The sequence below is a fragment of the Macaca thibetana genome, chromosome 3, assembly GCF_024542745.1.
Source record: "Macaca thibetana thibetana isolate TM-01 chromosome 3, ASM2454274v1, whole genome shotgun sequence".
In the NCBI taxonomy this organism is placed as follows: Eukaryota; Metazoa; Chordata; class Mammalia; order Primates; family Cercopithecidae; genus Macaca; species Macaca thibetana.
In genome coordinates, this window is record NC_065580.1 from 7,260,263 (window position 1) to 7,276,808 (window position 16,546).

General features: G+C 41.7%; 1 protein-coding gene across 6 annotated transcripts in view; it reads right to left on the minus strand.

Annotated features, from left to right (window-relative positions):
- Positions 1 to 16,546, minus strand: part of GALNT11 (polypeptide N-acetylgalactosaminyltransferase 11) — an 80,640-nt gene that overhangs the window by 1,513 nt on the left and 62,581 nt on the right. For all 6 annotated transcript variants that reach the window (XM_050785856.1, XM_050785858.1, XM_050785857.1 and 3 more), the window contains 7 exons: positions 15,164 to 15,289; positions 12,207 to 12,456; positions 9,877 to 9,994; positions 7,151 to 7,303; positions 3,503 to 3,721; positions 2,091 to 2,195; positions 164 to 301 (listed from right to left, as the gene is read on the minus strand). In XM_050785856.1, coding sequence (XP_050641813.1) covers positions 164 to 301; positions 2,091 to 2,195; positions 3,503 to 3,721; positions 7,151 to 7,303; positions 9,877 to 9,994; positions 12,207 to 12,456; positions 15,164 to 15,289 — 1,109 coding nt within the window. The remainder of the gene's footprint in view (positions 1 to 163; positions 302 to 2,090; positions 2,196 to 3,502; positions 3,722 to 7,150; positions 7,304 to 9,876; positions 9,995 to 12,206; positions 12,457 to 15,163; positions 15,290 to 16,546) is intronic.

Genomic DNA, 16,546 nt, shown 5'->3' on the forward strand with positions numbered 1-16,546 from the left:
AGGGTTTGTACTGCCTGTGGTTTCAGGCATCCACTCAGGGGGACCACTGTACTGCAATCTGAGAAGATCACCCCCAAGGTAGAAAATGAGTTCATCTGCTGCACCCCTCACTCAACCTTGTGGGTCTCTGCACATTCTCCCAACATCACCGAGCACTCCTCACCCCAAAGGTCCACTGCTGGGATCCTCCTGACCCGTGGCATTTCATGAGCCGTGGTGGGTCTGATGAGCGAGTCTCTGACATATCTAGACAAAGGAGACTATTTAAAACCAATTCATGCTCTTCATTATAAATCCAGATCTAGAGAAGAAAAAAAAATTAAATTTAGATAACGAATTTTAAGACTGAACAACATTAATTCCTGGACTGTGTAGGTGATAGAGAGGCCCAACAAGCCTCTGGCTGACCCTCTGGAGACAGAAGGGCACATGGCTGCCATTTTCATTGATTCCTCATTGGTGGGGCAGTTAGGAAGCGCATAGACTGAAACACAGATTATCTTCAGGAACACACCCGGGTGACATGGCAAGTGCAGTGAACACCTCACTCTCCAACATGCGCCATCACTATGCTCAAAAGGAATCTGTTCTCTTCTGTTCTCCTATTTACTCATTGCTTCAACTTACAGACTCCAAATGGATGTGTGCAGTGTTCACGAACATGAAGACCCTCGATCAGAGTCATAGGGAGCTGTGAGAGAATTTTCTGCAACACTGCTATTGTTTCATAGCCTGTGTGTCCAGTAAGGGACCTATTGGCCACATGCAGCTATTGTACACTTGAAATGTGACTGGTGGCTACAGAATTAGCACAACTATAAAGTGACAACACAGTACCTTTAGAATAGGATAACTCCATCACCCCAACTTATATTTTCTGGAACAAATTTTAGCTCTCATCTCACTGTGACCTACACCACTGAAATGTCACCACAATTTTAATACTTCCACAACACTGCCACCTCTTCTACCCAGAAGCTGCACAGAAATCCCCCCCCTTTTTTTTTTAGACGGGGTCTCACTCTGTCACAAGGCTGGAGTGCAGTGGCACAATCTTGGCTCACTGTAACCTCTGCCTCCCAGGTTCAACCAATCTCTCCTGCCTCAGCCTCCGGAGTAGCTGGGATTACAGGCACGCACCACCACACCCAGCTAATTTTTTTTGTATTTTTAGTAGAGATGGGGTTTTACCATGTTGGTCAGGGTGGTCTTGAACTCCTGACCTCGTGATCCACCCACCTCAGCCTCCCAGAGTGCTGGGATTACAGGCATGAGCTACCGCGCTGGGCCCCAGAAATCCCTTTTTAACCATGTTTTCAACACATGTATCACCTGAGACAGTGGGCATGAACTCTTCTGGAAGAATGTTTGAAGAAATGTCACAGTATACATTATTTACCAAAAAGTCCAAGTGGCTTTTGTTTTTTCTGAGTGACACCAACCCACCACTAAAATAAAAATGAGACACTACAGTTTATGAGATTAGACTGCTGTTACATTATGCTATTTTATCAGACACAAACGAGTTTGAAATTGCTGTTCTCAATTGAAGTCCAAGTTATTTGCTGATTTTTAGGCCCATTTTAATATTATTTAGGAGACATACATAAGCTGAAATTAAATTATGTGAATGGAATGAACTGAAACTCTGTAGTGCTTCCCTTGGCCATTTCTAACAAATTCCTATGGCTCGTAAGTCACAAGTTATTCCCTATAATATTAGAAAGTACAAATAATGTGTAAACAATTAAAATGTTCCATGACAATGAGCAGAGGTAGGAAAAACATACAAAGAAGACGAAAGTAGCTGACTGAGGTGTCATCTAAGGCCACTCTCATCCTTCTAACCCATCTATGCCGAAGGCTGTAATTTTTTTTGGTGAAAAATCAGACCCTGGCGATGACCTTGAGCAGTAGGATACAGATAAGCCCCATAAGCTTAGTGTTCCAATAACGGAACACTACGCATAAATGGGTTAAGAAAAGCCAGAATAGTAGACACTGATGCCCTCAGGAGTGACTGCCAGCAGCTTCCCTTCATTGGAAGCCACTTTGCAGGCACTGGCTGTGAGCTCTGAGGCCTCACTCACCTGATTTGGGTCACTGTAGTCACAGGCCTTAAGCACCACGAGGCCTCCCTTCTGACTTGGGCGGCCCTGGGCCACCAGGCATTTGTTGGTCTGGAGGTGATAGAGCTGTAAAAGAAGGCACTCAGCTCAGAATGCGGGAAGCAATCCCAGAGACGCCTCCCAAGCCTGGAGGTGGTTCTGGGCGAAATGTGAAAGGTTATTCCGGAGGTACGAATTCCAAGATATGCATTTTAATTCCTAAGTTCTAGCCTCAGAACACAGGAGCATCAAGATAGACAAAAGTTACAATTCCAAAAGTTATTAGCAATTTTAACATGCAGGCAGTGTCAGGTAGGAATTCTAGCTGCATATACATGTTCACTAATCTATAGCAGATGAAGGAAATTAAAATGTCATCCCTGCCCTAAAGAACTTTCAAATGAAGTCAGGGATATAAGAACAACATGTGTAAAAAATTACACAATGAAATGCAATATGCAGGCTACACTGGAGGTACACAGATGACAACTATTGCAGAACTGTGAGGGCGAGACAAACAGCAAGAAGTAATAATGGTAAGGGATCAACTACACGGGCACACACTGCTCTCTTTTACTTAGAGAAAAATACCTAATACTAAACATCTTGATGCTGGGTTTTTGTTTTATTTTTGTTTTTGTTTTTTTGTCTTATTATAGAGTAGAGAGAAGAGGAAAGGGAAAAGCTCTAGGCTTCCTCCTAGCCACTGAGGGAGAGTTGGCACTGTTCTGGCAGAAGTGCCTTCTTCATAAAAGAAGGGACACTGGGCAACACAGACAGTAGATGCCCTTAGCTTTTAGAAGCCAACTCTAAGAGATGACTCAGGAGAAAGGGATGATTTTCTGGCCGGATCCCTGTGACTATATAACTGTAATGAGTTTAAGACACAAAGACAGCTAAGGAAATGTGGTTGATGAATGTGCTTTCTGCTGAGCTCAGGTGACTTCTGGGAACACCAGACGTGAAATCCCACCCCATTCCCCCACTCTGGCCCTCACTACCACCTCCGCACTATCTGTGACTTGGTTCCCAGAACTAAGAGCAAACAGCAGATCACTGCCCCATGCTCCACTTGTTTTCCTTTTTGGCCTGTCCTCTGACAATTCCATGGCCTCTGTCCAGGGTGTATTCCCATGTGCCTCTGCACTCTTGGAAACTGTCACATAACTTAGCCTCACAGAAGGCAACTATGCCGGCAAGGCAAGGATCTACACTTGAGGTCCTACACTTGCGTAGAGGAAGTTCTCATAAACAGAATATAATGAAAGGCAAGTTGAAGTCTGTCATTAGACTCTGTTAAATCCACAGTGTCATCTGTTATAGCTTATGGACACTTCAAAACTTTTCATATCAAACGCTTTTCATAAGACACCTGGAAAAGACTGCTTTCTTACCCTTCCACGCTGAAGGACTTTCGGTCGTTTTGGCCCTCTGTTGACAAAAATGGGTTGTTGGGGTTTGGCGTGGGGCCCAGATATCTGCATCTCTGGGTATATATTATCCAAATACCATTTAAATGATTTACAACCCAACTTCTTTCTCAATTCAACACGCTCACTGATGTTTCCATAGCTTTTCGTCTTCAGGTCAGGTCTTAAGGAAAAATACTGCTCCTGAATTTTAAAAAAGTAAAAATAAGAAAATCAAATTTTTTGCTAAAAATGATTATACAATGATATAGGTATTTTTTACACGATGAAGTCCATTACTAACAATGATGATAACATGTACCTTAAACTGTATCTGAGAATCACTGAAACAGGCGTATATATGAGATCAGTGGGTCTCAAACTCATGAGTCTCAGTAATCGATGTTCTTAAAAATTACGGAAAACTCCCAGGAGGGTCTGCGTGTGTGGGCTGTGTCTGTTCATATTTATCATACAGAAATTAAAACAGAGAAACCTACAAATTATTAATTCCTTAAAATAATTAAAAACTCATTACAAACACAAGATTTAGTGAGAACAGTGACATTGCTTTATATTTTTGCAAACCTTTTTGCTGGCTGGCTGGCTGGCTTAAAACAAGTCAGCTAAATTCTCACATCTGCATTTAGCCTGCTGCTGTGTGTTGTTTTGGTTAAATATATGTATTTTTAAGATTACAACCTATATATAATTATGGGGTTAACACTACTCCAAAATTCAATAACTTTTGAAGTTTAGTTACAACGCGGAATATGAAATCATACTAAGATTTTTACACGGTTGCATTAAAATGTACTGGTCTATTGGCTGGGCATGGTGGCTCACACTTGTAATCCCAGCACTTTGGGAGGCCAAGGCAGGCAGATCACTTTAGGTCAGGAGTTTGAGATCAGCCTGGCCAACATGGTGAAACCCCCTCTCTATGAAAAAAATAGAAAAATTAGTTGGGCACGGTGGCGCATGCCTGTAATCCCAGCTACTTGGGGGCTGAGGCTGCAGAATCACTTGAACCCGGGAGGTGGAGGTTGCAGTGAACTGAGATTGTGCCACTGCACTACAGCCTGGGCGACAGAGTGAGACTCTGACTCAAAAAAGACAAATAAAATCTCATGGTCTGTATGGCTCTCTGAATGGATCTTCCACCCGTTTTTGTAACAGCCTGCATTAATCATTTGGAAAATACTAGTCCACTGGATTGTGCTGTTCTACCAAATACTGAAAAATTTCACCATACAATATCAAAAAATTTTATATATATATATATATGTGTGTGTGTGTGTGTGTGTATATATATATATATATAAAAAACCACTGATCTCCTCAGTAAAGAAATTTTTTTTTTTTTTTTTGAGATGAAGTTTCACTCTTGTTGCCCAGGTGGAGTACAATGGCACGATCTCAGCACACCACAACCTCCACCTCCTGGGTTCAAGCCATTCTCCTGCCTTAGACTCCTGAGTAGCTGGGATTACAGACACGCACCACCACACCCGGCTAATTTTGTATTTTTAGTAGAGACGGGGTTTCTCCATGTTGGTCAGGCTGGTCTCGAGTTCCCGACCTCAGGTGATCCTCCTGCCTTGGCCTCACAAAGTGCTGGGATTACAGGCGTGAGCCACCGTACCCGGCCAAGTAAAATTTTAAGTACTAGGAAGCTGTCAAGCTCCTGGTGGTAAATGTAAGTTTTTCAAATTCTAATTTTCACTTGAGAGCTTGAATTTTATCATTTGCAACAAATACTGTCAGTTGTTTTCATTTTCATTATTTAGTTCGTTTTACCCAAATATGAGTAATTATGGTTTGTGAGTCAGTCAGTCTTAACACATAAAAAGAGCGTTCCTGGAAAGCAGTGGCTAGCTCCGCCCACAACCCAAACAGCCGCACAAGTGTTTTTCCTTGAACCAACCACTGTACTTCAGTACGCAGCAGAAGTGCGTTCTGTGTGAGCATGCGTACTCACACAGGATACTAAAAAGGCACACTGAGATTTACTAAAATTATTATTATATCAATGACATTCAGAAATGAAACTGGCCTTTGTCTTCTGAGTGAGTGCTGGTGAAGAATGCAGTGACTACAGTATGGGTGATGATGCCTCGATTTATGCTAAGGCACTAGCCACTTTACTCGCCTGATTTTACACACTCAGTGCAATGTCAACATGGTCAAAGAGGCAAATACTGTATTAACCTCTGAAAATGATTTTCAACTGGCAGACCTCCTCAGAGAGTGGCTAGGACTGGGACCATGTGTTGAGAACTATGGTAGCCAGTGATGGTTCAGAGATGAGCATGGAATTAGACCTGAAAGTCTGGTCAAGGAGGGAGAAGGGAGATAAACAGTGCTATAGAAGAAACACCGTGGAGTCCCTACTGCCCCCAAACACAGCGCACCGCTCTGTCCCTCTCACTCCAGCACACACTACAGGTCTCTGTTTACATTTTCCTCACGGCGTGAAACATTACTGTGCACTCCCTTATTCATCTTTTATCCCTCAAAAACCTAACACAGAGCCTGGCATACAGGAGGTGCACAACAAATGTTTAAAAAATAACTACACAAATACAGCAGCAGCCGGGCGCGGCGGTTCACGCCTGTAATCCCAGCACTTTGGGAGGCCAAGGCTCGCAGATCATCTGAGGTCATGAATTCGAGACCACCCTGACCAAAATGGTGAAACCCCATCTCTACTAAAAAAAACAAAGTAGCCAGGAATGGTGGCACACACCTGTAATCCCAGGTACTCGGGAGGCCGAGGCTGAGGCAGGAGAATCACTTGAACCCAGGAGGTGGAGGTTACGGTGAGCCGAGATTGCACCACTGAACTTCAGCCTGGGCAACAAGAGTGAAACTCCGTCTCAAAAAAAAAAAAAATTCACAGCAGCATTTGTCGTAACAGTCAAAAGTGGAAACAGGCCAGGCGTGATGGCTCATATCTATAATCCCAGCACTTTGGGAAGGCCAAGGCAGGTGGATCGCCTGAGCTCAGGAATTTCACACCAGCCTGGTTAACACGGCAAAACCCCATCTCCACCAAAATACACAAATTAGTCGGGCATGGTGGCGTGCATCTGCGGTCCCTAGGGAGCTGAAGTGGGAGGATCACTTGATCCTGGGAGGCGGAGGCTGCGGTAAGCCAAAATCACGCCGCTGTACTCCAGACTGGGTGATAGAGTGAGACTCTGTCTCAAAAAAAAAAAAAGTGGAAAAAGCCTAAATGTTGATCAGCTGGATGGATAAAGTAAAATGTGGTCTGTTCATACAATGGAATATTATTTGGCAATGAAAAGGAATGCAGACCCATACATGGTGCGGCACAGACAAACCCGAAAACGCTGTGCTCAACTGAAGCAGCCAGATGGAAAAGACCACGTGGTTTATGATTCCATTTGTATGAGTAGACACTTACAAAATTACAAGAGTCAGATTAGAACCAAAAAGAAGTGAAGTACTAGGTGAAGAGGGTGGGGGGAAACTAGAAAGAGTCGGCCCTAAGGTGAAGGTTAACCAAGAGAAATATGCCAGAGTGAAAAGTAAAGCAACCAAAGCTATCACTAGGCCAGTCACTACTGGCCTATCATTCATCCTTCTAAACAAGAAATTTCATCTCACCTTGTATTCATCCAACCAGACATGTGCCAGCCTCAAAGAGTTGTGTGTCATGGTGTCCTGGCCTTCAGGAGATCCATATGGTCGCCTTTTTCGGAAAATGTGTCCTACTCTAGAGCAAGGGATGATGAAAAGCTTACCGCCACACATCCAGATCTGGTCAGAAGCAAAAACACGTGTGAACAGTTGCCTCATGTTATTGTGAAACCAATGTATGAATTTTCAATGAAATTAATCTTTATTCAATAGGTGTTTATGAAACTTGGCAAGATATTTACATCTCATTAGATACAAATATTCAAATAGAAGAAAATGAGAAGGCACACATTGTTAAAAATTACCTGTCTTTATCATTACAAGGAACTGAATTCTAAAACAACGCACATAGTAAGCATTTACTACCATGTGTCTGAAATTGCACTTACCCAACTCTGTCGCTTTAACAGATCAAGAGACTTGATGTTAGGCACTTAAGGACAAGAAGTGCTTATTACCTGGTCTTCTCATTTCAGTTTCACAGGTACTTGCTTATACAATGCATATTCTTTTTTAGAAAACAGATTTTTAAATATAAAATATATAGAATAACTCCAGATTAAGATTCAAAAGACGTTAGCTCTGGTCTAAATTCTGTCCTTGACTATCTGAATTACTTTGGAGTTAAGTTCGTTTTTGTGGGACTTGATTACCTTATTTTAAAAAAATAAAATAAAAGAGACTGAACTTTTAATAATAAAATCTATTAAATAAGATGCACAATAAAATCTATTACGCCTTTAACCCTAACATTCTAAAACTTACAGAATGAAAACCTGCTTTTTTTGTTGTTGTTGTCGAGACACAGCCTTGCTCTTGTCCCCCAGGCTAGAGTGCAGTGGCACTTGGCTCACTGCAACCTCTGTCTCCCAGGTTCAAGCGATTCTCCTGCCTCGGCCTCCCGAGTAGCTGGGATTACAGGCACCCACCACCACGCCCAGCTAATTTTTTTGTATTTTTAGTAGAGACGGGGTTTCACCATGTTGGCCAGGCTGGTCTTGAACTCCTGACCTCAGGATCAGCCCACCTTGGCCTCCCAAAGTGCTGGGATTATGGGCGTGAGCCACCACGGACCCAGCCAAAACCTGCTTTTTAGAAATACTGTAGTCAATACATTTGCAGAAATACAAAAGGACATATGAACAAGTATCATGGTATTATCTGATAGGGATTCTGCTAACTGGACTAGGAGATGGTTGGGAGAAATACTGGGATATCTGCTTGGAAGGAGAAGTCTCAGCTCTCCCCTTGCCCTCTTTCTGCCTTTTCCAAAGACTGTCTGCACCATGGTCCTCTGAGCCACAGAACCCACCTACACTGTTACCTTTCAAACCTAAGCAATTGGAGAAGACAGATAATGCAAGGTGGATTTCTTCCTCAGGACAGGGGTACCTGTATACACAAAGGACTTAGTAAGCTACACACGGGGTGACGGTATAAGGCAGCATCGAACTGAGCTGTTTCTGAAAGTACAATGGGAAGCTATTAATTTTTCCAAGAGAACAGGTATGAACTAGGATGGTCTTAGGCCTCAGGGAAATCTGGTCACCCTGACTGTATGTATCAGGTAGTATCGATAAAATAAACCAACAAAAAAAGAACAAACCTTTAAGTTAGCACACTAAGATATTCTAAATTTATATCCAACCATTCTTCACAACAATACTTTTTATAATTTAAATATATACACACACACACACACACACACACATATACATACACAGAGTGGAATAACAGATACTGGAGACTCTAAAAGGTGGGAGGGGAGTGAGGGACGAAGTACCACCTATTGGGTACAATGTCCATTATTCCGGTGATGAGTGCACTAAAAGTCAGACTTTACCACCACACACTATGCACTTGTACCTCTAAATCCACAGAAACAGACTAGGTACAGTGGCTCACACCTAGAATCCTAACACCTTGGGAAGTCAAGGCAGGAGGATTGCTTGAGTCCAGGAGTTCAAGACCAGCCTGGGCAACATAGCGAGACTCGCATCTCTACAAAAAATAGAAAATTAGCCAGGTGTGGTGACATGCGCCTCTACTCCCAGCTACTTAGGAGGCTGAGAGGTGGGAGGGTTGCTTGAGCCCAGGAGTTCAAGGCTGCAGTGAGCCACTGTGCTCATGCCACTCTACTCCAACCTGGGCAGCAGAGCAAAACCTTGTCTCAAAAAAAAATATATGAATAAATATATGGCTTCTTACATGCTTTTTCATTTTGTTGTTGTTTTCCTAGTCAATGGATCAACATGTACACTTCTGACGTTTCGAATAGATATTATCCATATCACAGATTCTGGCAAGGTAGCATTCATTAAGGACAATTTGTCAATAAAGATAATCATGGAGCACTCTGGGAGGCCGAGGCAGGAGGATCACTTGAGCCCAAGAGTTCAACACCAGCCTGGGCAACACAGTGAGACCTCATCTCTACAAAAAATAGAAAAACTACAGGCACGTGCCTGCAGTCCCAGCTAATCAGGAGGCTGAGACAAGAGGATCGCTTAAGCCCAGGAGGTCAAGGCTGCAGTGAGCTATGATCACACCACTGCACTCCAGCCTGGGCGGCAGAGAAAGACCCTATCTCAAAAAATATAATAATCAAGGAGAACATAAAGAAAATATGAGATCATGGATGAAAATCATATTCCACTACACACAGTTATTAATTGAGCATGCAAAAAAATTACCCGAAATGATATTTCCAAGTTTTCTCCTCCCCAGATATCCATGCCACTATCATACTGTCCAAGTTCATGGAAATACTGTCTGTTCATGGCAAACAAACCTCCAGCCATTGTTGGTGACCTCGAAAAAGGAAAACAATTACTGTACTCGTTCCACATAGTCAGTTATCTTACCTACTACTTTTTTTTAAAATACTCAGTGTCATTTTGGAACATAACTAATAAAAATTAAATTAATGATTATGAAACATGTTATCCAGTATCAGAGAATGAGCCAGGCCATACAACTGAATTTTCTAGATTGCTAATAATATGCTAGTATCTGGCATACGAAGGCTACTTTTCTAAGTCTCAGAGGTTCTTTTCCTGTTATAACCATTTCTGATAGAAAGCCACCTGATATGGTCATTCCTTCTGACAATCTCACAGAGCCTTGGGGATCAAAACTGGGCTCTAAGGTCCACCAAGGAGAGACCTGGCAAACATCACACATTGGGAATTGGACTCACACGTTAGACCAGTGGCTCTCAACTGGGATGACTGTGTCCCCAACGGTCATTTCATAATGTTGAGAGCATTTTTAGCTGTCACATCTTGATGTGTTTGTGTGGCAGGGTGCTCCCAGAATCTGGGCTGAGGTCAGGGATTCTGCTACCTATCCTAAAATGCACAAGAGGGCCCCTACAACAAAGAATTATCTGGCCCAAAATGTCAGTAGTGCCAAGGCTGAGAAGCGCTGTGCTGGACTGAGAAAAGCCGTAGACTGGTCCTCTCAGGGACTCGAGCTAGCTTCCAGTCCGCTCACTTCCTAAAACTAGACAGAGGGGAGTGTGGATTCTAGTGGGCCAAGCTGCCTGCAGAAGAGAAGCAAAATTATCTCTGCAGGGAAAAAACATCATCCCAGGTATGAATGTATTTCTATAATTTTTCATACATCATGTCTGGCACTAAGCAAAAATAAATAAGCAACAAATAAATAACCAGGCAAATGGGAAGATAAAATCATATGAAAGCAAAATGAGAGAAACAACATACAACAGAAACAGATACGCAGGGGTTTCAAATATGGAATCATCAAGCAAAGACTTTAATTGCTCAGTATATTCAAAGAAAAAGACAAGGCAGAATTTGGCAGCAAATTAGTTACTTCAAAAAAGTAACCATGTTTATACATATCCAAAAAACACTTTTTAAAAACAAGACCAAAAAAATGTAAGCAGCCAATGAGAAAGAGATTATCTTAAGGGAAGCAAAGTAAGACTAACAACGCTGACTTCCTGTCTGAAATGGTGAATGCCAGAAGGTTCTTGAATGATGCCTTCAAACGCTGAAAGAACATGCATGTCTGCCACTGCCAACCTAGAACTGGATACTGAGTAACATGTTCTTCAAAACAATGCTGAAACACAAGGACATTTTCGGAAAAACAGAGGACTAATCACTAGGAGGTCCAACTAAAGGAACGACTAAGAGTGTTCTTCAGCCAGGACGAGAGCAATCCCGGATAGAGCCTGCAGCTGCAGAAGGAACAGGGTAACATAAAGGGGAGATACTTGGGCAAGCCTGTGTGAATACTGCTATGTAAGAAATGGCTTCTGGGTTTTAAATTATGTGGACAGCAACAATAACAAGTAAATTGGGGGAAAAATAACTGAAACGTGAACATTCTGAGATCCTGGCATTGTTTGGAGAAAGTACCAATTTTGATCACACTCTGGCAAATCAAGAACAAATGTTGCATTCTTTAAAAAGTTAAAATACAGGCAAACCTCTCTGAATTCAATCTACATAAGAAATTTTTAAAGAAAACAAAAATAAGAAAGAAGGGCAGATTTATATTACAGAAGATGAAACACAGATGAGAACATAAAATAATTCCTATACTATGACTTTAATAATTATACTAGCAGGAATACAACTTCAAAACCCTAATGGAAGCAAAGGCTTACGCATTAATGTTTTCCACAGCATCACTCAGGTTACCAAACAACTGAAGGTAAGTTAGTGAACAATAAATACACCACGGTGTTTGACATACCAAGAGCAAACACCACATGGGCCCTCCCAGGGCTTCCTCTGCAATGGTGGCGTGGTCTGTCTGCCTTTCTCACAAGGCTCTAAGTCCTTGAGGGGACATATAGTATCTTACTCATCAATCTTTCCTTAGGACTTGGCAGACTGCATACAATTCAATACATACTCAAGAATTTTTTAATGTACAAATTAAGTCAACACTTTTGCTCCTTACAAAGGAGGAATTATCTTTCATATCATTTTTTTCTCTTGTAAGGAACCACTGGTAGGAATTTTTCATAACAAAGGGGCGATCTTACTTTATTGGTGCAGTGGCTCCCTCCGCTTCTCCTAGCTCAGAAAGGGGGACAAGATCCCATTTGAAGTGCAGCCCCCAGTTGAACCCTCCGCGGACGACAGGGGACGAGCTGTAGGCCAGGGTGTCGGCGCTGATGATGTCGATCACTGGGCACACCACAGTATGCCGGTCCTCACGGATGGCGGCCAGCAAGGGCTGCAGCCACATCATATTCACTTCACAGTGGCTGTCCAGGAACACAAGGACTTCTCCTGGGGAGGAAACAACAGAGGCTCAGGAGAGTGTTGCAACACTCAATTTAGGCACAGCCACCCGTCCAATGGGATGATGCGGTGACACAGCACGAAACACGAACTGCCACCCTGCCAGCCCCAGACGGCTTAACTGCTGCACCACACTTCACTGCTGATGGTCAGCAAGGACGTCCCTCAGCCAGTAATGCTGCGAGCAGTGTCCTGCTGTAGTTGAGGGACCCATACAAATCACAGGCGCGCCTCTTGAGAAAACGGACAGGCAATTCACTCTCTTCAGGAAACGGAGTCAGTCTCACAGGAACAAGTCAGCTCTCTGGAAGGCCAGATATTGAGTATTTCAAGATGTTTTGGTGCCACGACAGTGGCCAGTTGTGTAGATATTTTTATTACAATTATTTTAATCAAAATATTTCAAAATTTAGCACACACTTATAATACATCTCTCTGCCTCAGTAAACAGAGTACAGAGAACACAGCTGCCTTCTCACTGGTGACGAGGAAATGCACTGTAACCATGGCTGGCTGCTGCCACACAGCAGTTCGCCCGCAGAGGGAGGTGCAGCCGGGGGCGCTGTCGGGGACGCCTCTTGCTCATTTCTGTTTCTTCCATCTCCCACCTTTCCTTTCTACTGCCCCCCACCCTCTTCGCTTCAGTGGCTCTCATCTGCCAATGGGATACACCTTTCTTCTAGCTAGCAAAATATAAATCATCAACATTTTATCCTGCACTTTAAGCTCCCTTCGATAAATGTGAGCAGAACTGAGGATTTTTTTTTTAACATATAATTTCAAATTTAAGAGCTCCATGGTTGTTCTGAGCAGTTGAGAAACTTAGAATCTCATCATCAGGTCGCATTATTGTTTTTCTAAAAGTGCACTCGTGAAATGTATCAAGATTTTACATGAACTACTTAAAGCACCAGATGTTATTTATCCAACTTCAACTAGTGATAAAAGCAGTATCTCAGTTTTCAATGATGCCCGTTAATCAGTCCCACAGATCAGTGTCTGTAAACAGCCTGAAGCTGTGGGGATGTAGGCAGCAGGCAGCTCCCCCCGTCACTGAATGCAGAAAGGCAGAACCTCCCATATGCACATCAGTGGGGGTGAGGTGGGATCAATTCAATCATGATTGCTTAGAGGAGAAAATGGATTCAGAGCTTTTCTTATTCTAAAAGTGTTACTTTTTCCAATTAACACCAATTTAACTAAATGAAGACTATACCTGGTCACAGTGAACCTGAAACAATGACTTCCACGCAAACTGACTTGCTTCTGACAGATCCTAAACTATATCTGAATGAGGACCTGAAGAGATCATAAAGGGAAAAAAACCTAAATAACTATTGCTATCTAAAAACAGTCAATTCACAGCAAACATGCATTCTAATGGAACCACGTTTTGAGTGGCTTAATACTGAAAATACCCCACAATTTTCACTCTATTGCTTTGCCTTGAATAACTCCCCACAGTCAATTCAGTAAATCTTTACATGACCAGAAACCTAGAAAAAATAGTCTCACAAGCCTTGAATTCAGTCTGCATCCACTGCAGATGGGATGTAGAGGAGCTGCTTCTCCTTTTTGTTAATTGCTTCAGGTCACTGTGGGTTTCAGAGAAAGAAGAGAAGACAGATTCTAAAAGTGAAGTCCTAGTTCAGCCCAGCACAACCAGTGGCTCCACAGGGGGAGCGGCGGTGAGCAGTGCCGACCACCACGAACCCAGTGGCAGGTTATGAAGAGCGTGGAATACAGGAAGGACTGCAGTAGATGCTGTCACTGCTAGGGAATGTCCCCACCAAGTTCCGTCATTCTCAAATGACTTTCAAAATTTTTTTGCCATGTCTATGCACTACCTGCAATATCATACACCTAACATTTTTAAACAGATTCATTTGTTTTAAATTTATTTTAAATTTTTTAAAAATTATAATCATAAATGAAACTCAGGGAGACCAATTACACATAGGTAACCATAAAACGAAATACAACAGAATCTATAATGTAATTGAAGACTAACCAGATATATTTTCTACAGAAGACTGAAATTGAGATGTTATTTTTTTCTAAAGGGGGAGATCAGTGTATGATGGAAAGGTTTTAAAGATATACCAGTAACAATGGAGACTTTCTCCTTGATGGAATCAGAAGAATTAAGAGGGAATTTTAAAGAAAATGCCTTTTATAGTTATGTAAGTCAATCTTACATCCATTTACCAATTAAAGTAATGATGTGTAGCTCCAGAGGGATGCACTCTGCACTAAGAATTAAAAGCATAGTTCAACAGTTTGGGTTCATACTTTTAAATTTTGTATTTAAAAACATAAAAGTTCAGTTACATTTTGGTCCGGGCTTTTCTGCTTATATAAGTGAACAAGATATAAAATCTATTTGAGGGGCAATAACTATCAAAAAAGCGTCGCTATGAAAACAGACACTGAGGATTTGAGAGTTCAGCCCCCTGCGCTACGTCCACTACCTGCACTACGTCCACTACGTCCACTACGTCCACTACGTGCTTTGGGGTAGCAAGCAGGCCTGGAGTTATGAACAGGCCTTTCCCAAACAGAACAAGCCTCATCTCTCCTGCTGGCAATGTCCATTTGAAACACCACTTTTCATAGACTTTGCAGAATCAGGACAGGTGCTGAGGCTCGAGCCCTTGTCTTCCAACACCAGTTGAGCAAAGCTAACAAGTGATACCTGTTGCATGGGCCGCGCCAATCATTCTTCCTCGAATCAATCCCTCACGCTTTGTATTTCTTATGACTTTAATTTTTCCAGGGAGGTATTTTTGGACATATTCATCTAGTTCTCCTTTCAAATCATCTGAAAATAGAGTCCCACAATTATTCAAGCTGTATGAGACATATATAAAGACACTTTACAGCTAAAGTTGTATCTAGTACTTGCTAAAATTCACATCAATAAAACAAAATATAGAATATTATTTTAAATGAGTATTGTAGCTTATCCTGTAGGAAGAAAAAGGAAGGAAAGAAATGAAGGGTAAGAGCTGGAATATTAGCCAAGAGGAATACTTACTTTAGTTATAGACTTATTTGTATCTCCATAGCATCAAGCACAATACTTTGCATAAACAATGTTTGGAATGAGTATTTCGAGTGCATAAATTTTCAGCTGACTGTATATAAATCACAGTGATAACAAAGAAAATGAGATATAAATGCCTTTTATTACAAAGGAATTTAAGTCTTAGTCCATTTCAAAATATTTAAGAAACTTCTACTGCCCCTACCAAGAATAACAAGAAGAGCATTGAATATGTTGTTTTATTAATTCAGCATCTTTCTTCCAAGGTTGCTAAATATTTTTTAAGGAATTCTATGTCACTCACCTGTATATTTCATAATAACTTGAAAGATCATGTAAGATAATAAGCAGTAATTCTTTCCATAGTTAATATACAAACCACCCCAAATTATGAATTTTTCCTTTTAGATAAAATAGCCACAAAGTGAAAACCAAAATACAAGTTGACTTAAAAAAAAAAAAAACCACCATAAATTCTAGAAATCAGTATTAACCAATCTTCTACTTGGTCCAGACCCAGATTTATTTGTTAGGTTTTCTGTTTGTTTGTTTTTAGCCAAGGTTTGAGAATTTTGCTCCCATGAGTCTCTGTCCATTTCTTTACCGTCTATATTTAAGTATACTGATATACCAACTCTGATGTTGATACAAGTGGCACTTAAGAAATGCCTGAGTGTGTGAAAAAGTCACTGGCATACACCTGTACCACTGTGTTTCTGCAGGCTGCTGTCATGAAAAGAGCAGAAGGCTTGGAGCTATGCAGACTACAGGTCTCACTTCCACTCTACTACTTAACAGCTATGGGGTCCTGAGCAAATTACTTAATTTTTATATTTCTCCCTCTATAAAATGGGCTTCCGGCCTTTCTTGTAAGGTCACTGAGAGCTGAATGAGCAGTGTAATAAAAAGCCTTCTATCCTGTTTGGGTGCACAAAGCCACTCTTAGCAAGAGTCTATGTCGAATTAAAGAAAGGCGTATAGAATATAGAGTATGTAGTGAATCATAAAATACTGGCATTCAGAGTTGGTTGA